Source organism: Lepidochelys olivacea (assembly GCF_965140295.1).
Source record: "Lepidochelys olivacea isolate rLepOli2 genome assembly, chromosome: 5".
Lineage (NCBI taxonomy): Eukaryota > Metazoa > Chordata > Testudines > Cheloniidae > Lepidochelys > Lepidochelys olivacea.
The window spans coordinates 25,789,475-25,813,111 of NC_140415.1; the positions used below are offsets into that span (position 1 = coordinate 25,789,475).

Sequence of the window (23,637 nt, forward strand, 5' to 3'; positions counted from 1 at the left end):
CCTTCTGTTCACTCATCAAAAAGAAGTATAAATAGAATCAAGAAACAGATCCTGAATATATTATTACAAGATAGATTTTTAAGAATGAAAGTTTTTAAGTAGCGCACAGAAGTGTTAACAGTGTAAGCTGCATGAGCATTAATGGGGTCTGTGCACTAAATCTTTATGCATGCACCCCTTATTGATCAGCACTGATCCAAGAGTCAACACCTGATGATTGCTGTTCTTGTTGCTGATGCACCACATCAAATTACCACCATGTAGCCGTTTGTAAGCTCTTCAGAGCAGATACTGTTTTTACTTCTGATTTTATACAATAATTAGCACCCCGACTGGGACCTCTGGCCACTTCCATAATTTCATGACAGTAACTTTCTAAAGTAGGCTCGTGTTACTTAAGATGTTCCTCCTTTTGAGGAAATGTGGAATTGAAGATGAATAATTAAACCCTCCCCACTTTATATTTCTTAATTAAAATTAGCTTGTTCACCTCCATAATATCTTCTAAGTTCTCCTCTGCATCTGCTTTTTCAGTCATCAGTTTGGCAACCTTGAAATAAGTCTTCATGAGAAGGTACCCCTTTTTTGCTCCATTCCAGTGAGAGCGTGGAATTTCTACCAAACCATACCCCAACAACAACACAAGAAGGAAAAGACCCCATGTGTTGGCAGCTGCTATCCCAATTGTCTGAAGCTGGTTCCTAAAACAGAAGAGTGACCGCCAGTAAGTAATTACGTTTTCACATACACAGAACCAAGATTAGTTTCCTATCTACTATGTCACACTTGAAACTGCTGGCATTGTCTATATCTTTCAAGTCTTTGAAATAAGCCAAAGGTTTCTCTTGCAGATAGGCCACCTCCCATGCTGAAGCACTGAAAGGGTTGAGTATCCACCACTAGGCTAGAGCAGTCCCCAGCTTTCCTTAACATGCTGCCCCGGAAGATCTTCTTGTCTATCATACAGAGACTAAGCTGGGGAGAAAAGGAGAAGATGACAAAGATATCCTGAAACGAGACACCCCAGAAAAAGCCACTAAGAAGCCTCTGCCTTAAACGAGCAACGTGAGTGCTGTTCACCAGGTGCACTCATACAGAGTGCTGAGAGGCAGACTATACTGGGAAAAACAACATACAAGAGTCACCTTTTCCTGCCTCTGAAGCTTAAGGGGCAGGGGCATGCAAGGGGAAAGAATAAATCAGAAAATCCAGCAGCAAACTTGCTGGAACAATAGACTACCATACCAGAGATGATGGTAGAGGTTTATATTAATTTGTACTATTTTCCATATTTTCAAGTGTCTTTTTTAATGCTAGCAAGTTTCTTTGTAAATACTACATTCCAGGATTTGAAAAGACGTTTATTGATTGAAGTCTTCCATTTCAAAGTTAACTGCAGATAAAGGCCCAGATCAAAAATTTAAATGTGATCCCAGAAACATTTAAACAGACAATACTACCACAAGCCTTCCTAAAAAAACCTGACCAATAAAAGTTTTTCCAGAAATGCCATCTGAAAAGCAAGTGCTAGAGAGAAAATATTGGAAATCAGACTAAACCATATACAAATTATACACACACACACACACACACACACGTCTTGAAAAAAAAAAATCAACAGAAATAGTAGTATATTCAGGGAAAGTCTGGAGCAGAGGTGGGTAAACTACGGCACGTGGGCCACATCCAGCCTGAGGGACCATCGTGCCTGGCCCTTGAGCTCCTGGCCTGGGAGGCTGGCCCCTGGCCCCTCTCCAGCTGTTCCCCCTCCCCTGCAGCCTTACCTTGCTATGCCGCTGGCGCAATGCTCTGACCTGATGCTCTGTGCTTTGCGGTGCGGCTGTCTGTCCTGGTGCAGCCAGGCTGCCAGCCACCGGTGCTCCAGGCAGTGCGGTAAGGGAGTAGGGGGGTTGGATAGAGGACAGGGAAGTTCGGGGGGCGGTCAGAGGGTGGGGAACAGGGGGGAAATGGGGGCAGAGGTCCTGAGGGGCAGTCAGGGGCGGGAATTCCAGGGGTGGTCAGGGAGCATGGGGAGTGGATGAGGCAGGAGTCCATCAGGGGGTGTGGATGGGGGTAGGGCCATGCCTGGCTGTTTGGGGAGGCAGAGCCTCCCCTAACTGGCCCTCCATACAATTTCAAGCCAAAAAGTTTGCCCGCCCCTGGTCTAGAGCAAGTCCAAATTCTAGGTTAGATTAGTACTGCCCAACTTCTCCATTGCAGAGATATTGTGAGAAATACAAACACAGTTTAAAAAACAAAGACAAATACTTACAATAGTATTACTCTTACCATTGTAGATTGAAATTTGGATTTACAGCCACATATATTAAAAATGCTCCAAAAATCAGCAAGTAAGTGCCATAATAGATTGCATTCTCAATCAATGCAGTTTTAATCTTTCCAGTAATGGAGAATCCTCCTGATCTAGCATATGACTGCATGAAAGGTAAGAGAATCCTAGAATCAAACAAAAACACATTAATGATGTAAGATTTTTCCATTTTACCCTATTTGCCAGTTTTCACTTGCAGAGTTCTCCTAGCAAAACCTGTTACCTATTACATTTGTGTTCTCTTTAGATACATCTAGTTGACAGTAAACCTTGAAATAACTTGTGTTTAGATTAATATCTATAGACAGCTTTAGTATGAAAAACCACCACTTATAAGAGCACTACAGGCTTTGCTCCTCTTGGTCGTAGTTTCACATTAATACACTAACCAATATATCTAAAACAAGGCATACACATATTGTTTTCCCTCTAAACATATTGGTTGCAGCTACTGCAGGCATGTGCCTTCTCTTATGTAGCTCTCAAATTCCGCTAAGTCCTTTTTATAGCCTCTCATAACGATGAAATGTAGGATTTGTTCTTACACACATTTCTTGGAAGAATTCACCCTCAAAAAAGAGAGCACTGCTGAACAGAGAGACCTTGTAACATTTTGCTCTTGGGCAGGAATGGTTTTATTTGCTTATTTTGATCTGTGCTAAGATTATATCTCTGACTCAGAATATTAGATATAGATTGTGCCGCTTGCTCCCCCAAGAGTATACAGAAGCAATGGCAGCACAGAATAAAAGAACATTTTTATGAGCTTCAGAGTGGCCAGAGTAAGGAATATTCTGTCTGCTACACCAAAACTCTTTAATTTTGAATTTAGTTAAGTATATTTGTCTTGTATTAAGTTTTACTGTCAGTGCTTGGGTTTTTAATTGGATATATTCCTCATTAAATCCCCATTAGTTAATGGGAGTTAAACATGTTTAAATGCTTTACTGAAACTACGTTAGAAGGTATTTGATTTCAAAACAATTTTCTTCTGCCAGACCATCAGATGACAATGTAAGAATCTCTCGGAATGAAATCTTAAAGGTATTTGTAAATACTAGCAACTTTTATTTTCAGAATATATATTGTGGTCTTTGCGATCTAGTTCCCTCACTTACCAGGTTAAGAACTGTGATGTCCAGTATACTACACGCCAGAAGATTGGCATAATTCCATTGGGAATATAACTCCATGGTTTGAAACACTTATGTTTTCTGTAAAAAGGTCAGAGAGCCACATGTTAATTGTAAAATCTAAATATCATAATATTCATCACTTCTATCCAGAAACTATTTTCAGTCTTGCCACTGCAGAAAACTGTTTTAATTAAATGTTTTTGCATGACTAACTTGTTTCGTAAGAGATTTAGTTTATAGCCCACTTAAAAATTATGCTGATAAATACTGGCACCAAAAAGAGCACATATCTGAACAAGACAATTTCTCTTAAGGGGAAAAAAAAAAAAGGGTAGTCCCAACTGGCATTCCATGAGAGACTCACCAGAAGTCAACTAGTAAGGCAATTTTTTTGGTTGTGTTCAGTAAAGCATGTTCATATTTTTCTTACATAGAATGTTTCTTTTTCAGAGAACAAGATCTTAGAAAAGGAAGAGCCAAAGTGAAAAACAGTAAATGGTTGTTTTCCCTTCTACGTATTCTGTAATTGTTTCTGAGCGGTGGGATTTTCAAAAACACCTAAAGGAGTGGGCGCATAACTCCCATTAACTTTCAATGGAACTTGGGTGCATAACTTCCTTAGAAGCTTTTGAAAATTCTACCCAGAGCAGTCATTACTAACAGTGCAGTTACCTAAGCATTTCCATTATAATTCAGTTTGAGAGTCAGTCATCTTTACAAAAAAAACTTTCACTCAATGGGCTGATACTTTCCAAATCTAGTCTTTGCCTGAGAAAGCTGGAAACTTTGAGCAAAACCACTCAAACTGCTGAGTACAAGGAGTGTGAAAAACAAATGCTTCTAATCACCAACACATTCCTCACTACAGAATAACTTTATCTGCTTGTGTATCAAAGCAGTAGGAACAGAAGGGATAAGAAAGTTACATTGTTTGACAGAGATAGCAGTTATTGAGAAGTGTTTTGGAGTGTTCCAGTGAAAAGTTGCTTTTGATTTGCCTGAATTATTAGCAATTTGCACATGCAGAGTAGTTTAATCAGAGATATTTTTAACAATCTGCCTATGTCCCAAATTAAGATAGGCTGCATGACTAACATGATTGCAGACAAAAAAAAAAAAAAAAAGTTTTATTTAATGTCTTTGTTTTGCTCAAAAAGAATTTGAAGAAAAGCTAGCTGAAGACTCAAAAAGTAACATCAATTTTTTTTAAAGTATATCAGAATCAGAAAGCCTGCTAAACAACCAGTGGGGCCACTGGACAATTGAGATTAAACTAAAGGGATACTCAACAGTGATCAGGCCATTGAGGAGAAACCAAATGGATTCTTTGCATTGGTCTTCATGGCTGAGAATAAGAGGGAGACCTAAGCCATTCTTTTTAGGTGACAAATCTGAGGAGCAATTCCAGATTGAGGTATCATTAGAGGAGCTTTTGTAACAAACTGATAAATTAAAAAGTAATAAGTCACCAAGTCCAGATGGTATTCACCCAAGAGTTCTGAAGGAACTCATATGTGAAATTGCAGAACTACTAGCCACAGTATGTAACTTATCATTTAAATCAGCTTCTGTACCAGATGACTTGAGGATAGCTAATGTGATGCCAATTTTTTTTAAAGGTTCCATAGGTGATCCTGGCAATTACAGGCCAGTAAGCTTAACTTCAGGACCAGGCAAATTGACTGAGTCTATAGTAAACAGAATTATCAAACATATAGATGAACATGATTTGTTGGGGAAGAGGCAACAGGTTTTCTGTAAAGGGAAATCATGCCTCACCAATCTACTAGAATTTTTTGACGGGGTCAACAAGCATGTGGACAAGGGTGATTCAGTGGATATAGTGTGTTTAGATTTTCAGAAAGCCTTTGACAAGATCCCTCACCAAAGGCTCTTAAGCAAAGTAAGCTGTCATGGGATAAGAGGGAAGGTCCTCTCAGGGATCGGTAACTGGTTAAAAGACAGTAAACGAAGGGTAGGAATAAATGGTCAGTTTTCAGAATGGAGAGTGGTAAATAGTGCTGTCCCCCAGGGGTCTATACTGGGATCAGTACTCTTCAATGTATTCAGAAATTATCTGGAAAAAAGGGGTAAACAGTAGGTGGCAAAATTTGCAGATGATACCAAACTACTCAAGATAGTTAAGTCCAATGCCAACTGCAAACAGTTCCAAAGGGAGCTCACAAAACTGGGTGACTGGGCAACAAAAAGGCAGATAAAATTCAGTGTTGATAAATTAAAAGTAATGCACACTGGAAAACATAATCCCAATTATACATATAAAATTATGGGGGTCTAAATTAGCTGTTACCACTCACAAAAGATCTTGGAGTCATTGTGGATAGTTCTCTGAAAACATCCACTCAACGTGCAGCGGCAGTCACAAAAGCTAACAGAATGTTGGAAATCATTAGGAAAGGGATAGATAAGATGACAGAAAATATCATATGGCCTCTATATAAATCCATGGTATGCCCACATCTTGAATATTGCTTGCAGTTCTGGTCGCCCCATCTCAAGAGAGATATACTGGAATTGGAAAAGTTACAGAAAAGGGCAACAAAAATTATTAGGGGTAGGGAACAGCTTCCATATGAGTAGAGTTTAATAAGACTTGGACTTTTTGTCTTGGAAAAGAGACAGCTAAGGGGGGATATGATTGAGATCTATAAAATCATGACTGGTGTGGAGAAATAAGGAAGAGTTATTTACTCCTTCTCAAAACACAAGAACTAGGGGTCACCAAATGAAATTAATAGGAAGCAGCAGGTTTAAAGAACAAACAAATGGAAGTATTTCTCCACACAATGCACAGTCAACCTGTGGAACTCTTTGCCAGAAGATGTTGTGAGAGCAAAGACTATAACAGGGTTCAAAAAAGAGCTAGATAAGTTCATGGATGTTAGGTACATCAGTGGCTATTAGCCAGGATAGGCAGGGATGCAAAACCGTGCTCTAAAATGTCCCTAGTCTCTGTTTGCCAGAAGCTGGGAATGGGTGACAGGGGATGGATCAATTGATGATTATCTGTCCTGTTCCTTCCCTTTGAAGCACCTGGCATTGGCCACTATTGGAACACAGGATACTGGACTATATGGACCATTGGTCTGACCCAGTATGGCCATTCTTATGTACAGTAAAGAGTATGTATGTATAGTATGTACTATAGTAAAGAGATGTGATAGTGGTTTATTTAAAGTTGTAGAAGAGATAGTAGGATAATGCATTATTTGAGAAACAGAAAGTCTTATAATTTAAGACTGTTGAGCAATGCATACCCATCAAGGGGAAAAGTGTTGTGCATGCCACCTTAATGCAGGTATCTCCTGACTTTTGGGTGTTAAACAATCTTAATATTCTCCACTTTGAGGTGATGAAATAACAAAAATTTTGCACGTACACATCAATTTGCATCCTAGAATCTCAAAATAGCTTACTGACAATTAACTAAGCCTCACGTCTCTGTGAGATGAGTAAGAGTATGACATTAATTTTTCAAACATGGAAATAGCACAAAAAGGTTAAGAGATTTGTTCATGGTCAAATGGGGAAAAGCCAGAAAGAGGATCCGGATTTTATGATTTCAGTGCTCCAATCATCACACTACAACTCAGACATCTAAGTGTGATTTCTTCTCTGCCAGCAGACAGATATAGAGCACCTATCATAACTTTTGAGTTGTCTGAAATTTACAGAGGTCTACAGTCTTGGATATAACGAATACATAAACAAAGGAAAGACTGTGTGTCTCTGAAGCATACTGTCAAGGTCAAAAACCCTAATAAGCATTAGGTCTGTGGAATAATAAAAGAAATTCACAAAAGCTCCTCTCTTGGTATATTCAAATTCCTTCTAAAAACCTCAGTTCTCTTGTCTTGTCTATGACAAAGTGGAGGAGGTAACAACATTAAAAACAATTAAAAATAAACAAAAATAGAAGCATTGAGATCTGCAGATACCTTAATCACAAGATCTTATTGTCATGCTTGTCCCTCCTCACAACAGTGCCTGTTAACAGCTTTCAATCACCATGTCATGTTCAATTTAGAGTGCACTCTCTCCAGCACAGGTACTAGTTCTTTATTTGCACATTTTTGCCTACTTAAAAAGTATACTAATGCTTTTAATATTGTGATGCAGAAAAATAAGACCATTCTTTGTACCTTGGAGCAGAAGTAGGGTAAGATCCATTGATGATGATGTTGCTGCTGCTGCTGCTTTCTGAAGGGCTGGAGTTAACAGCAAGTTTGCATCGATTGTATATAGTCTAGAAGACAATGAAATCATCATGTAAACAACTATTAGGAACAAGGTGAAACAGTTATTGAAAAAAACAAGAATAGGGATACAAATCAAATTTGGCACCAAAATTAAGTGAAATGCTAATATTTCCATGGCTTTTCACTTTTAATTCTTGTAAGGCAGGTTTAAAAAAAAAATTCCTAAGTATTTGCATCCCAGCACTTAATTAGTGCATAAAAAAATTGAGAGTGAAATTGATGAAAAACTGACCAGAAAAAATTGATTTCACTCTATTAGTTCATTGTTCAAGTTGAGAGAAATACTAAAATTAACAACATAAATAGTGAATTTTAAAATTCAGTTAGCTGATTTTAAATATATTTTTAACTTGACAGAACTAACAGGACATTTTATTCAACTTTACAATTTTTAAAAGATGCCTTTTTAATTGAAAATTCTTTGTCTTATAGAGATATTTTCTACTGATTTACACAACTGTATTCTTAGTGTGTAGTGTATTTTGTGATTTTTTTTTTTAAATAGAGCAATAACGTACTAAGCTTTACAAAAATGGAAAACCTTACCGTACTAACATCCAGAGGCAATATAAATACTATAAGAAAACAAAGATACCAAGCCAGCAGGGTTGCTATGATCACAAGTCTATGTTGTTTCTTGAAGTCTCCATACCGATGAAGTATGAATAAAGCCAGAAAAAAGACAAATATTATCTCAATGCCCAAAGCTGCACCACTCATTATTATATATTCACTCCAACCAGCCAATGCAGCTCACTTATGAAAGTGGATCATAACTGTAAGACAAAAACACATTTCATTACATTAAAACAGAGGTCCTCAAACTGTGGGGCATGCCCCCCTAGAGGGGAGTGGAGGGGACGGCCAGCCCCACTGGGGGAGGGGAAGGAGCACCACCTAGCCCCACTCCACTCCCAGCTTTGCTCCGGCCCTGCCCACAGCCCCATTCTCAACCTGCACCCCTGGCCATGGCTCCATTCCTGGCCCCCTTACCCCACTTCACACCGCGCCCCTGCCCCGAGCCACGGCCCTGCTCCCAGCTCCAGGGACGCTGGGGAATGTGGACAAGGGTAAGGGAGGGTGCAATCCTGAAAAGTATAGGGACCACTGCATTAAAACCTCTAGAAGATACATATGAAATAAATGAGCACTGAATGCTCAAACTATGTTTCTATGGAAGCTTACTGACACACACTTTTTAAGTTTATATAAGAACAGCGTAGATAAATCATATGACTTTCAGAAGGATCCTACTTTTCACCTAATTTTCCATATAGTTTTACTGAGGCAGGTGACCAAGTCATCTGTCCAAAAACTTCCATGGTGAGTCAATGGCACAATTGGTATTGGACACTAAGATTCACCTGGCTTACAGTCATTTACTATAATCACAAAACAACACATTGTCCCACAGTTCTGTTAGAAAAAATAATGCATTCCTCCAGTCACATTTTGTAATATATTTATAAGGCTCCCCCTTCTCGGTCTCAAGTACTTGATATCAGATAGCATGAGTGACAACTTCTTGTTCACTAGATGAGAATATAGCCCTAACTTTTCAATTCGATTAACAGCAGTAACAATCCAATACGAAATTCTGCTCTTATTTCTAACACTAAAACATACTATTTTACCTTTATTTATCTCTAGCACAAGAAACTAGAGAGCTTGAACAAAGAAAAAAAAAGATTTGGTAAGATACCAATTTCATTTTCAGCAAGATATTGAGAATTTTTAAAATTAATGCTATATACCTTGATCGTATATTTAGTTATTTACTAGAGACAAAGGTGGGTGAGGTAATATCTTTTATTGTACCAACTTAGGTTGATGAGAGTGACAAATTTTTGAGCTTACACAGAGCTCTTCTTCAGGTCTGGGAAATGTACTCAGGGCTTGTCTACATTTACAATGCAGCTACACTGCTGTTGTGCTTTAGTGAAACCGCTACCTATGCCAATGGGAAAACTGCTCCCAACAGCATAGGTATTCCATCTCCTCAAAAGGTGGCAACTATATTGACGGGAGAAGCCCTCCCATCAACATAGTGCTGTCTACTCCAGGGGGTCAGGCCGGTATGACTATGTCACTCATGGATGTGACTTTTCCATACCCTGTATGCGACAGTTATATCAACTGTAGTGTAGACCAGCATTTTTCAAACTTTGGATCGCGACCCAGTACTGGGTCGCAGCATGTCAGGCACTAGTTAATAGTCCCATAGGTGGTGCTGCTCAGCTAAGGCAGGCTAGTGCCTACCTTTTTCCACAGCCCAAACCCCTCATCCCCAGCTCTGTTGGGTTGCAGGCATCAACAATTTTCTTCAACTGGGTCACCAGAAAAAAAGTTTGAAAACCACTGCTTTTGGCCATGGTTCAGAGTGTTACAGCTAAATACAAGGTAGAACAGATTGTTTAGCAGAACTATTTAACATATTTCAAAGGACCAATCAGGGTGAAGCACCCCGTTAACATCCCTTCAGTCATAGGGAGGCGAGGAAAGGAAAGGAATGGGTGTGGGAGTTGTTAGTGGGTTATAGATTGTTGTAATAAGCCATAAATCTACTGTTTATATTCAGTCTATGATTTTTAGTGTCTAGCAAAGTTACAAATTTAAGCTCCCAGGCTCTTCTTTTGAAAGCATTGTGCAAGTTTCCTTTGAGGATGAGGACTGATATGTCAGATATAGAGTGATGGTGTTCACCCTTAGGTGATGTGATGTTTTTGTCTTTTATCATTTTTCTGTACGAGTTCATTTGAGAGCAGAGTGATTGTCTGGTTTCACCCAGATAGTTGCTACTAGGGAATTTAGTGTACTGGATGAGGTACACCACACATTGTGATCAGAGCTTTGGAACAGAGCGCAGAGCTGGAGCGTGGAGCAGCTCCGGAGCAGTGGAGCTGCAGGTTTTTGCCTGGAGCTGGAGCGGAGCCGGAGTACAGCTCCAAAGCCCTGGTTGTAATAGGCATGTATAGGACCCATGGATCTTGAAAGGCGTATTTTGGGGGTGTTAATCATTGTAGCAGCGGAGATGCATCTGCAGGTTTTGTATCTTGTTCTGGCAGGGCCTGCTGCCACTTTGACTTGGTGTGTGCTGGTCTCTGAGGAACTTGCTTCTGGGGATGAACTTGGAGAGGCTGGGGGGTCTGAAGGCCAGAAGAGGGGATTCAGGAAAGATTTATTTCAGGATGGGGTCCCTATCAAGTATGGGTTGTAGTAGTTTGATGATACCCTCTATGGGTTCCAAGTGGGGTGATAAGTAACAACTAGGGGTGTGCAGTCATAGTGTTTTTCTCCTCCTGTACTGAAGCAGGTCCTCTTGGGGTATTTAATTTAATGGAGTAGCATTACTTTTTATCAGTATCTGTGTTTTCTCACTGATGCTTACAGGTTTTAATACAATGGAAAAATCTACTGTGTTTCATCATATGTAATTTCAGTACAAGAAAAAAAAACAGCAACATGATAGAATTTAAAATCCTTCCTTCTCTTCCATCTCTTCTAGATGCTCTTCTATCCTGTCTTCAAACACAACTGTCCCTTAAGAACAGCCATACTGGGTCAGGCCAAAGGTCATTCTAGCCCAGTATCCTGTCTTCCAACAGCGGCCAATGACAGTGCCCCAGAGGGAATGAACAGAACAGGTAATCAAGTGATCCATCCCATCACCCAACACCCTGCCCCAGCCCTGAGACCTCTCCCACCCTCCGAACCCCTCGGTCCCAGCCCAGAGCACCCTCCTGCATCCCAAACCCCCCAGCCCCATCCAGAGTCCACACCCCAAGCCGGATCCCTCACCCCCTTCCCAACCCCCCTGCTCCAGCCCAGAGCCCCCTCCCACCCTCTCGAATCCAGCCTGTATCCCCAACCCCCTCATCCACGGCCCCACACCAGAGCCCACCCCCCCCAACTGGAGCTTTCACCCCCACTCCCAATTTCATGAGCATTCATGTCCCACCATACAATTTCCACACCCAGATGTGGCCCTCAGGCCAGAAAGTTTGCCCACCCTTAGGCACTGATGGACCTATGCTCCATGAACTTATCTAGTTCCTTTTTTGAACCCTGTTATAGTCTTGGCTCCTCTGGCAAGGAGTTCCACAGGCTGACTGCGCGTTGTGTGAAAAAAATACTTCCTTTTGTTTGTTTTAAATCTGCTGCCTATTCATTTAATTTGGTGACCCCCTAGTTTTTGTGTTATGAGGAGTAAATAACACTTCCTTATTTACTTTCTCCACACCAATCATGATTTTATAGACCTCTATTATATTCCCCACTAGTCGTCTCTTTTCCAAGCTAAAAAGTCCCAATCTTATTAACCTCACTCGTATGGCGCCTGTTCCATACCCCTAATCATTTTTGTTGTCCTTTTCTGAACCTTTTCCAATTCCAATATACCTTTTCTGAGATGGGGCGACCACAACCACATGCAGTATTCAAGATATGGGTGTACCATGGATTTATATAGAGACAATATGATATTTTCTGTCTTATTCTCTACCCCTTTCCTAATGATTCCCAACATTCTGCTAGCTTTTTTGACTGCTGCTGCACACTGAGTAGATGTTTTCAGAGAACTATCCACAATGACTCCAAAATCTCTTTCTTGAGTGGTAAAAACTCATTTAGACCCGATCATTTTATATGTATAGTTGGGATTATGTTTTCCAATGTGCATTACTTTGCCTTTATCAATATTGAATTTCATCTGCCGTTTTGTTGCCTAGTCACCCAGTTTTGAGAGATCCTTTTGTAGCTCTTCGCAGTCTGCCTAGGACTTAACTATCTTGAATAATTTTGTCCCTTACATTCATCAATCTTTTTTTTGCTGTGCTCACTTTTCCCAGTTACTTATTCTATGTTAGAGGAAGGCATCAATATGATGCCATGTGATGGAAGTTGTTTTTACAGTTTTTTTTTTTAAATCTAGAAAGCTACACACAAAAAACCTACAATAAAAGAACACAGACTGCAAAGACAAAAGTTACTCAAAAGTTATGAAATTCAGAATTGAGGTTGTCTATGGAACCTTAATTTGGCTCCTTATGCATATGCATTATGAGTTTTTAATTACATTATCACATACTACTTTGACACAGAAGTCCTGTCTCATTCAGTGAGCAAAGGGTACTCACTTAATGAGCAGCTATTCAATATTTTGTTTTCTCCTTGTTCAACGTGTGGCCCACGCCTTAGTGAACATTATTCAAATGCTGCTTTGAAGACATAATTATGGATTTCTTCATGGGCTTTTCTAAGGCACTCATCACTATATTATCTGACTGCTTCACACGCATTAATTTGTTTTCATAACACTCTTGTGAGATGCATGGGTATTATTATCCCACTTTAGCAACTGGGAAGAAGAGGCAGATTAAAGTCAGAAGTGTCAACTAATTTTGGGTGTCCCCATTTGAGACATCTAGGACCTGATTATTCGGCATATTTAGCATTATAAAGCATTTTAAATGTCCAAAGCACAACTCCCACTGACTTCGGTTATGCACTCACTGTTTCAGCACTTGTGCAAATCAGACCCTAAAGGTCTCAACTTGGACACCCTGAAAATGAGGAACAAAATTAGTGACCATCTGGGAAAAGTTTGGTTTAAATGACTTGCCTAGCATCACACAGGAATTCTGGGGCAGAAGCAGGGACAGAATCCAATTCTTCAGAGCAGCATTTAACTGCTTAAGCATAAAACCATCCTTTCTCTTCCTGCAAGCCCTTTCCTCATTCACTACACACCTTCTGTCTCCTATGGACAATTGTCTCCTTCACTACCCAACCCTGATTCTTCCTGTCACTGAGTAAGACGGGGTCCTGTGGAAAATATAGAATCACAAGACAGGAAGGGACCTCAAAAGGTCTTCTAGTCCAGTCCCCTGTACTCAAGCAGGACAAAGTATTTTCTAGACCATCCCTGAGAGGTGTTTGTCTAATCTGATCTTAAAAACATGCAATGATGGAGATTCCACAACCCCTAGGCAATTTGTTCCTGTGCTTAATTACCCTGACAGGAAGTTTTTCCTTATGTCCAACCTAAACCTCCCTTGCTGCAATTTAAGCCCATTGTTTCTTGTCCTATCCTCAGAGGTTAATTAGAACAATTTTTCTCTCCCCTCCTTGTAACAACCTTTTATGTACTTGAAAACTGTTCATGTCCCCCTGCCTCAGTCTTCTCTTCTCCAAACTAAACAAACCCAATTTTTTCAGTCTTTTCTCATAGGTCACGTTTTCTAGACTTTAATCATTTTTGTTACTTTTCTGGGGACTTTCTCCAATTTTCCCACATCTTTCCTGAAATGCGGTGCCCAGAACTGGACACAATACTCCAGTAGAGGCCTAATCAGCATGGAGTAGAGCAGAATTACTACTTCTTGTGTCTTGCTTACAAGACTCCTGCTAATACAAACCAGAATGTTTGCCTTTTTTTTGCAAGTGTCACAGTGTTGACTCATATTTAGCTTGTGATCCACTATCGCCCCCAGATCCCTTTCTGCAGTACTTCCTAGGTAGTCATTTCCCATTTTCTGTGCGTTCCTTCCTAAGTGGAGTATGTGGTATTTGTCCCTATTGAATTTCATCCTATTTACTTAGACCATTTCTCCAGTTTGTCCAGATCATTTTGAATTTTAATCCTATCCTCCAACGCAGGACAAAGCAGGGGTTCTCAACCTTTTTTTTCTTTGTAAGGCCCAGCCCACGTTCTATAAAAACCTCCAGGACCCAGTGTGTGTTGGGGGGAAGAGGCGCACCTCAGGGCTTCAGCTGCTGGGTGAAGACAGGGCATTAGCCCCACAGTGCACCGAGGCTGCACCTCATGCATAGGCATAGCTTGATTTCTATTTTGGAAGTGTAAGGCCCAGCTGGGCTCAGTTCAGCTCCACATGGAGGGGCCCAGGGAGGGAGCACCACTTCCACCCTCTGACTCACCTCAGCAGACCACCCAGCTTGTTTAGGTTGGGGGGGGGTGCAACTAAAAATTATAACTCAGGTCAGAGGGCTCAGTTCAAAAAGATTGAAAACTGCTCAGGGTGCAGACAGGCGGTTAGCTAGGGGCTGTGTGCAGGCAGGGGGTAGCTCCGGGTGCAGGGAGAGAGGCAGCTATGGGCTGTGGTTGCTCCTCTGAGGACTTTGCCAGCGCAAGAGCCAGGTCCACCCGTTCAGGTGGCTCTTACTACTTGTGCAAGCAGTCAAAAGGGGGCTGGAAGCTGAGGAGCAGCCTCAGCTCTGGGCACCAGCAGAAGGAGGAGACCGCAAAGCACGGCAGCTGCCCATTCCATGGCATCAGCCAGAACAGCAGCCACTCTGCACTGCCCAGCTCCGACTTCCCGGCTCCAACCTGGCTGGGGCCTCGGGGTCAGGGAGGGGAAGAGAGGGGCGGGGTGGAGCTGCCCCCAGGACTGCCCCACTCTGGGTAAGGCACTTCAGCTTGAAGGGGTTCCTTAGTATCAGATGACTGAAATTCCCAACACTTGAAGAATTTTGAGCCCTGACGACAGAAGTAGCAGGGCAGAGGACCAGCAGTGAATCACTCTGCAGGGTACAAATGTTGCCTTCTTAACATTTCAATCAGTTCCTTCAATTGCACAGAGAGAGATGCTGCCATGATGACAAAGTTTAAAAATTCAAGACTGAAGAGAAAAATATATATTTCCTTTTGTCTAAAAAGTTACCATTTACCAGGATTCTTCACGTTTGAGAGTAAGAAGATTGAGGGATGTCCCAAAAGAAAAGGTACGGAAGGCTGCAATCAGAAGCACTTTGTACAAGGCCAGTGCCAAAAACATCAACAGGAAGTGTGTGGACACACATGTGCACATATAAAACAGAAGAGAGGACTTATCTATGCATACCAAAAATGGTCAGTAAGAGACATCACTGAATAAATAAAATTTATATTGCAGAGGAGAATTTGCCGCTATTTAGGAAACAAGTTCTGGAATTCTTGTGAATCCAAAAACAGATTCTCTCCTGGAGGCCAAATCCAAGCAAAAATGCTTTGCCAATATGTGTAGAGGGGATCAGGTCACTGTTTTACGGATACAGTACAGACCCATTTACGCACGAATCCGCTTAACACACAGTAGTGCCATGCCTCCCAGTGCTACCTATTTAACACGCAAGACTTGTTAACACGTGGTACAGGAACTTGCTATGTAGCAGTACAGATTTGCTCACTAACTCACTGACATAGAAATCGACAGGAAATGCGGAGTGGAAATACGTTGTACGTCTTTACCGATATTGGTAAAGACGTATCACGCACGCTTAGTCATTGTCACGCTAGAGAGATATATAATATATAGTAGTTATATAGTAATATATATATACACACACACACACACACTACATTAGAAAATTTTAATTTTCTAGGCCTAATATAACGGCAGAGGGCAAGCGTTCCTACACCATAGAAGAAAAGCTAGCTGAATAGATCAAGTAAATAGCGGAGAAACCCAGACTAAAGTTTCAAAAGATATTGGTTTCAGAGTAGCAGCCATTTTAGTCTGTATCCGCAAAAAGAAAAGGAGTACTTGTGGCACCTTAGAGACTAACAAATGTATTTGAGCATAAACTTTTGCGAGCTACAGCTCACTTCATCGGATGCATTGGGATTGGGATTGCCGAATCTACTCTCCGAGGATGGTTAAAAAACGAATCTAAACTGAATAGCTTTGTACAAAATACTGATTCTGCCGCAGGGCTTAAGCAAAAATGTGTGTGCTATTCAGCAAAACCCAAAACAGACAAACCCATGAACACATGGTTTGCTCAGTAATGGCTGAAAGGAATGCCACTAAGTGGGCCAATTCTTCAAGCCAAAGCAACAAAATTTGGAAATTTAAGGGGGATGAATCATTCCAAGCCAGCAAGGGGTTTGTAACTCATTTTAAAAAGCTTCATGGCATAGCACAGATATCGATTTCTAGAGAAAGCCGATCAGCTGATGAATTGGCCATAAACATGTTTCCCGCCGAGTTAAAATCTATTTTACAAAATGAAGTCTACCACGAAGAACAACTTTATAATTGTGATGAAACAGCTTTATTTGCAAAACTGCTACCTGATAAGACTCTAGCCTTTAATTACGAGACACAAAAAACAGATGGATTTAAAAAGATAAAGATCGTGTGACTCTTCTTTTTTGTAGTAATAAGACGGGCACCCATAAGCTTGCCCCTCTTCTCGTTGGCCGCTTTCATAACCCTTGCTGCTTTAATCACCTCAATAGAGCCAAACTGCCAGTAATATATGCTAACAGCAAAAATATGTGGATGACGAGACACATTTTCGACGACTGGTTCCACAACAGCTTTGTTCCAGCTGTTTGTAAGCATCTGCGGTCGAAGAACTGGAAGCCAAAGCACTTTTTCTACTTGACAATTGTCCAACCTATCTTCCAGCTGAATCACTGGTATCGAGCGATGGAAAAATTTGAGTGCTATACCTACCATTCAACACAACATCAAAAATTTAACCCTTAGACCAGGGCATTATTCAGAATTTTAAAAATAAACAATTATCGATGGGAGCTGATTTCAGCGATCATGTCATGCACGTCTTCAGGCATTTCAGAATTCCTGAAACAGTTAAACATGAAGAAAATTATTTATTTAGTTAAAAAAGCTTGGGACGGAGTAAAACAAAGTCCATTGAAAACTGCTGGATGAAGGCTCTCGGTAATGTTTTTTCTGTCAAAGACGGCTCAGACTCTGAAAACTCCAGCAGTGGCACAGATTCAGAGCCAGACTTTGAAGGATTTTCGAAAGAAGACCTCCTACAAACACGCACACAGACAAAAGAGGATAAAGGTAAATTTCTCTTTCAAATGATAAAATATTTTAGTTTGGATACGTCACCGGAAATCATTACAGAGTAGCTGGAGATGCATGAAGACTGCCCGACTTCAGAATTTCTGTCCGAGTTAAAAATATTAACAGGTTGCGAGGCTATGTTGGACCGCAAAAGTGATGGTGAGGATGTAGTTGAAAAGGTTAAAATTTGGCCCACAGAAGCCCTTAGTGCTGTAGAAACTGTTGTAAGATTTATGGAGGAGCAAAAAGCAGAAAATATTGAAATCATTCATCTGCGGCGAATGACAGACTTCATAAGAAAGAAAGAAAATGAGAGCCAGAAAGAGCAGAAAATAACATCTTTTTTTCTAACTGAACAGTAGACACTTTTTTCAGCATGGCCCTCTTAACCAGCGGTCCGTTAACATGCAGTCGTGATGGCTTGACTCCCAACATCCGCGCGTAAACAGGTCTGTACCGTACAGGAACTCCTCACTTAAAATTGTCCCGGTTAACGTTGTTACGTTGCTGATCAATTAGGGAACATGTTCATTTAAAGTTGTGCAATGCTTCCTTCTAACATCGTTTGGCAGCCGCCTGCTTTGTCCACTGCTTGCAGGAAGAGCAGCCTGTTGCAGCTAGCTGGTGGGTGGTTGGAACCAAGGTGGACAGGCAGCCCCCCTATCAGCTCCCCACTCGCCTAAGTTCCCTGTACAGCAGCTGCTCAGCAGGCTATCAACTGCTGGCAGTTCAGCTGTCCCTCCCCCCACTGCCATGTGCTGCTCCTGCCCTCTACCTTGGAGCTGCTCCTCGAGACTCCTGCTTGCTGTGGGGGGGGAGGGGAAGAAGGGGGGGCTAATGTCAGGGTGTCCCCCTCCCCCCTGCTCCTGCACCCCACTTACCCCATCTTCCATAGAGCAGGGGAACACACAGACGGAGGGAGCTGCTGCCTTAGGCAGCAGCTGCAGCTTTGGTCAGGTCTCTGCTTGCTGATCTAATTAAGAAGCCAGTGTACTTCTGACCCCGCTCTTCATACTTAAAGGGGAAATGTTTCAGAGTAACAGCCCTGTTAATCTGTATTCACAAAAAGAAAAGGAGTACTTGTGGCACCTTAGAGACTAGACAAGCCATTTACAACACACACTTTGCTTCTCTACAAAAGAAAAAGGACACTAAACTTTCTAAACTACTACATGCCACAAGGGGCCACAGCAACGGTTCCCTCAACCCACCCAGCAATATTGTTAACTTATCCAACTATACTCTTAGCCCAGCAGAAGCAGCTGTCCTATCTCGGGGCCTCTCCTTCTGCCCCTCTACCCCCACGAACATGATACAGTTCTGTGGTGACCTAGAATCCTATTTTCAACGTCTCCGACTCAAGGAATATTTCCAATACACCTCTGAACAACATAGTAATCCACAGAGATCTTCCTACCAACACTACAAAAAGAAGGATTCTAGGTGGACTCCTCCTGAAGGTTGAGACAGCAGACTGGACTTCTACATAGAGTGCTTCCGCCGACATGCACGGGCTGAAATTGTGGAAAAGCAGCATCACTTGCCCCACAACCTCAGCCGTGCAGAACACAATGCCATCCACAGCCTCAGAAACAACTCTGACATCATAATCAAAAAGGCTGACAAAGGAGGTGCTGTTGTCATCATGAATAGGTCGGAATATGAACGAGAGGCTGCTCGTCAGCTCTCCAACACCACTTTCTACAAGCCATTACCCTCTGATCCCACTGAGAGTTACCAAAAGAAACTACAGCATTTGCTCAAGAAACTGCCTGAAAAAGCACAAGAACAAATCTGCACAGACACACCCCTGGAATCCCGACCTGGGATATTCTATCTACTACCCAAGATCCATAAACCTAGAAATCCTGGGCGCCCCATCATCTCAGGCATTGGCACCCTGACAGCAGGATTGTCTGGCTATGTAGACTCCCTCCTCAGGCCCTATGCTACCAGCACTCCCAGCTACCTTCGAGACACCACTGACTTCCTGAGGAAACTACAATCCATCGGTGATCTTCCTGAAAACACCATCCTGGCCACTATGGATGTAGAAGCCCTCTACACCAACATGCCACACAAAGATGGACGACAGGCCATCAAGAACACTATCCCCGATAATGTCATGGCTAACCTGGTGGTTGAACTTTGTGACTTTGTCCTTACCCATAACTATTTTACATTTGGGGACAATGTATACCTTCAGATCAGCGGCACTGCTATGGGTACCCGCATGGCCCCACAGTATGCCAACATTTTTATGGCTGACTTAGAACAACGCTTCCTCAGCTCTCGTCCCCTAATGCCCCTACTCTACTTGCACTATATTGAGGACATCTTCATCATCTGGACCCATGGAAAAGAAGCCCTTGAGGAATTCACCATGATTTCAACAATTTCCATCCCACCATCAACCTCAGCCTGGTCCAGTCCACACAAGAGAGCCACTTCCTGGACACTACAGTGCTAATAAACGATGGTCACATAAACACCACCCTATACCGGAAACCTACTGACCGCTATTCCTACCTACATGCCTTCAGCGTTCACCCTGACCACACCACACGATCCATCGTCTACAGCCAAGCTCTGCGATACAACCGCATTTGCTCCAACCCCTCAGACAGAGACAAACACCTACAAGATCTCTGTCAAGCATTCTTACAACTATAATACCCACCTGCAGAAGTGAAGAAACAGATTGATAGAGCCAGAAGAGTTCCCAGAAGTCACCTACTACAGGACAGGCCTAACAAAGAAAATAACAGAACGCCACTAGACGTCACCTTCAGCCCCCAACTAAAACCCCTCCAACGCATTATTAAGGATCTACAACCTATCCTGAAGGATGACCCAACACTCTCACAAATCTTGGGAGACAGGCCAGTCCTTGCTTACAGACAGCCCCCCAACCTGAAGCAAATACTCACCAGCAACCACATACCACACAACAGAACCACTAACCCAGGAACCTATCCTTGCAACAAAGCCCGTTGCCAACTGTGCTCGCATACCTATTCAGGGGACACCATCACAGGGCCTATTAACGTCAGCCACACTATCAGAGGCTCGTTCACCTGCACATCCATCAATGTGATATATGCCATCATGTGCCAGCAATGCCCCTCTGCCATGTACATTGGTCAAACTGGACAGTCTCTACGTAAAAGAATAAATGGATACAAATCAGATGTCAAGAATTATAACATTCATAAACCAGTCGGAGAACACTTCAATCTCTCTGGTCACGCGATTACAGACATGAAAGTTGCTATATTACAACAAAAAAACTTCAAATCCAGACTCCAGCGAGAAACTGCTGAATTGGAATTCATTTGCAAATTGGATACAATTAACTTAGGCTTGAATAGAGTTTGGGAGTGGCTAAGTCATTATGCAAGGTAACCTATTTCCCCTTGTTTTTTCCTCCCCCCCTGACGTTCTTGTTAAACCCTGGATTTGTGCTGGAAATGGCCCACCTTGATTATCATACACATTGTAAGGAGAGTGGTCACTTTAGATAAGTTATTACCAGCAGGAGAGTGGGGTGGGAGGAGGTATTTTTTCATGCTTTGTGTGTATAAAAAGATCTTCTACACTTTCCACAGTATGCATCCGATGAAGTGAGCTGTAGCTCACGAAAGCTTATGCTCAAATAAATTGGTTAGTCTCTAAGGTGCCACAAGTACTCCTTTTCTTTTAACGCTAAGTGAGGAGTTCCTGTATCTTTAATGGAAACACCTGAGACAGGAATGGTGGTAAGCTTACATCATGGTGTCCCCATTTCAAGAAAGTGATGGTTTAAGGCCAGCCAGATTATATGCATGTCCTTTTTTCTAAATGCTTTATGCAAATACAATCCTAGTGCCTTTTGACACTGGGTGCAGGAGAAGGATCTTGATGGGATAGGCACATGTGCCTAGGAAGATCTTAGTCTGATTCAGGTGGAAATCCAACACACTCTGGCAGGAATCTTAGATTCGTCTCTGTCACCACCTTACCCTTGTAAAACTTAGAATAAGATGAAAGTCATTAAAACATGAAAGCTCATTTACACTGCAAGCTAAAGTTACTGCCACCAGGAAAATTACTTCACATGTCAGAAAGTTAAACTCAGCTGAAATGACTGGTTCAAAAGGAGTCTCCTTCTACCAGGAATACATTAATACCTCATGACAAAGAGAGCTTTCAAAAGTACCAGACCTGTACCAACCTGAAAACGGAACTATGGTCCTCTGTCCTGTCAGTAGCCTGTCTAGCTAGAAGAGGTATCCTAGGTTGGGATAGAATGACGTGCCCTGGCTTTGAATGAAAATCTCAGCCTCAGGAGATTGGTTTTGACCATCTGCAACATAGCCAGAAGAATTAACTCCAGAAGAATTTTAATATCTAGAGACTTCTTGGGCTTGGTCTACACTTAAAAATTTTACTGGCATGGTTATATCAGTTAGGAGTTTGATTTTTTTTTTTTTTTTGCTGACATAGGTATGCCAGTAAAAGCACTAGGGAAGCCACAGTTTTATCAATATAAAAGTGATTAAGCTATACCAGTATCAACATTTATATACTAGTATAAATGTCAACACCAGGAGGGATTTACCAGCATAAGTATACTGGTTCCATTAAAATGGCACACGTTTTAGTATAGACCTGTTCTTGGTTTCTCATTTAAGAGGCATCGGTCACTGTTCAGAGGAACTTCAGCTGTATTTCCCCTCAGTGGTACAGCAAAGGGCACCCACTCTCAGGCTTCCAGTTACCCAGCAATTGCACTATTGAGTAAAGACCCACATCTCACTCCCTTCTGATTGGGGTATCACCAGACTTCACAATTCCCTGCCTTCACTGTGTTATTCCCAGCAGAGACAGTCTGCCCAGGCTCAGTGAGACTGACTGCCCATAGTCATTGGTATCACCACACCTCTTTTTATGCAAACCTATTTTATTATTAGGCTAAAAGCACTAGAGAGAACACATTAAAAACAACAGAAGCTATACACATGCTAATAAGCTTACCAGACATCACCTGAGCTCTGACATGGGTTCTGGCAGGAGCAGCAGTCTTTCAATGCCCCACCCAAGGGGTTTACTTTATGGTCACAAATTCATCACAAAAAGAAAAGGAGTACTTGTGGCACCTTAGAGACTAACCAATTTATTGTTACTCCTTTTCTTTTTGCGAATACAGACTAACACGGCTGTTACTCTGAAAATTCATCACAGTTTCAACTGATCACAAGCACGCCATTTTATGGGGCCTCAGTAGACCAAGTCCTTCCAATCCTAGTCTAAAAATTGAGGCCCTCCATGGTCATCAGAGTCCTGTCCATTTACGGAATCAAGGAGTGGCCCTGAGCCAGTTTAAACCAGGCTCTTTATCCAAAAATCCTTTCTTTGTCTGTTGGTCCCTGGAGAATCCAGTTTGAACTACTAAATGCATACCTCTCCAGGATGGCTTCAAAGGGCTGATAAAGTAAGTACGTTAGCATCCCCCTCCTGCTAGAGGACATACATACAAAGCCACAACAACACACTGAATTGGGGTTAATACCTTCGATGTACATTAAGGTTTAATTGAATTCAATAAAGTTTATCTTAAGTCAGAAGGTGTGTTCGGGTAATACAGGATATTGTCAGTCTGTCGCAGTACCTACTGGTTAATTATAAACTACAGGAAAGAAAGAAAAATTGCATATTAGTCTGAGAAACTTTTTTTTTTAAATCCTCAAAAGAGTTCAAATCTTAATATCTGAATCAAGTTAAAAAGTAAATAAAAAAACAATCTATTTCCTTATTGCATACTGCTTTATTTCCAAAGAGGCAAACAAATAGTAAATCTTTTATAAAGTAGGAATCAGACAGATGGGAAATAGGAAAAGCTCCTTTACCCTTTCACATAAAATTCATGGTTTGGAGGGATAAGTTGGTAATGACTTACACAAGACTTACAGCTGTTATCTTACTGTGCAATGAGATTTAACATGAACTGGACAGAGCCGACAGTTCCACATAGTTCTGTTCTTTTGTGAGCTTATTAAATTTTTCTACATAATCAATCAGCCATTATA

At 41.6% G+C, this 23,637-nt stretch overlaps 1 protein-coding gene across 1 annotated transcript in view; it reads right to left on the reverse strand.

Annotated features, from left to right (window-relative positions):
• Window positions 1-23,637, reverse strand: part of LMBRD2 (LMBR1 domain containing 2) — a 55,651-nt gene that overhangs the window by 30,398 nt on the left and 1,616 nt on the right. Inside the window, exons 2-6 of the mRNA XM_084628466.1 lie at window positions 8,295-8,524; window positions 7,632-7,735; window positions 3,451-3,546; window positions 2,290-2,457; window positions 491-701 (exon numbers count right to left, since the gene is read on the reverse strand). Of these exons, the coding sequence (XP_084484592.1) occupies window positions 491-701; window positions 2,290-2,457; window positions 3,451-3,546; window positions 7,632-7,735; window positions 8,295-8,468 (753 nt within the window). The 5' untranslated portion in view covers window positions 8,469-8,524. The remainder of the gene's footprint in view (window positions 1-490; window positions 702-2,289; window positions 2,458-3,450; window positions 3,547-7,631; window positions 7,736-8,294; window positions 8,525-23,637) is intronic.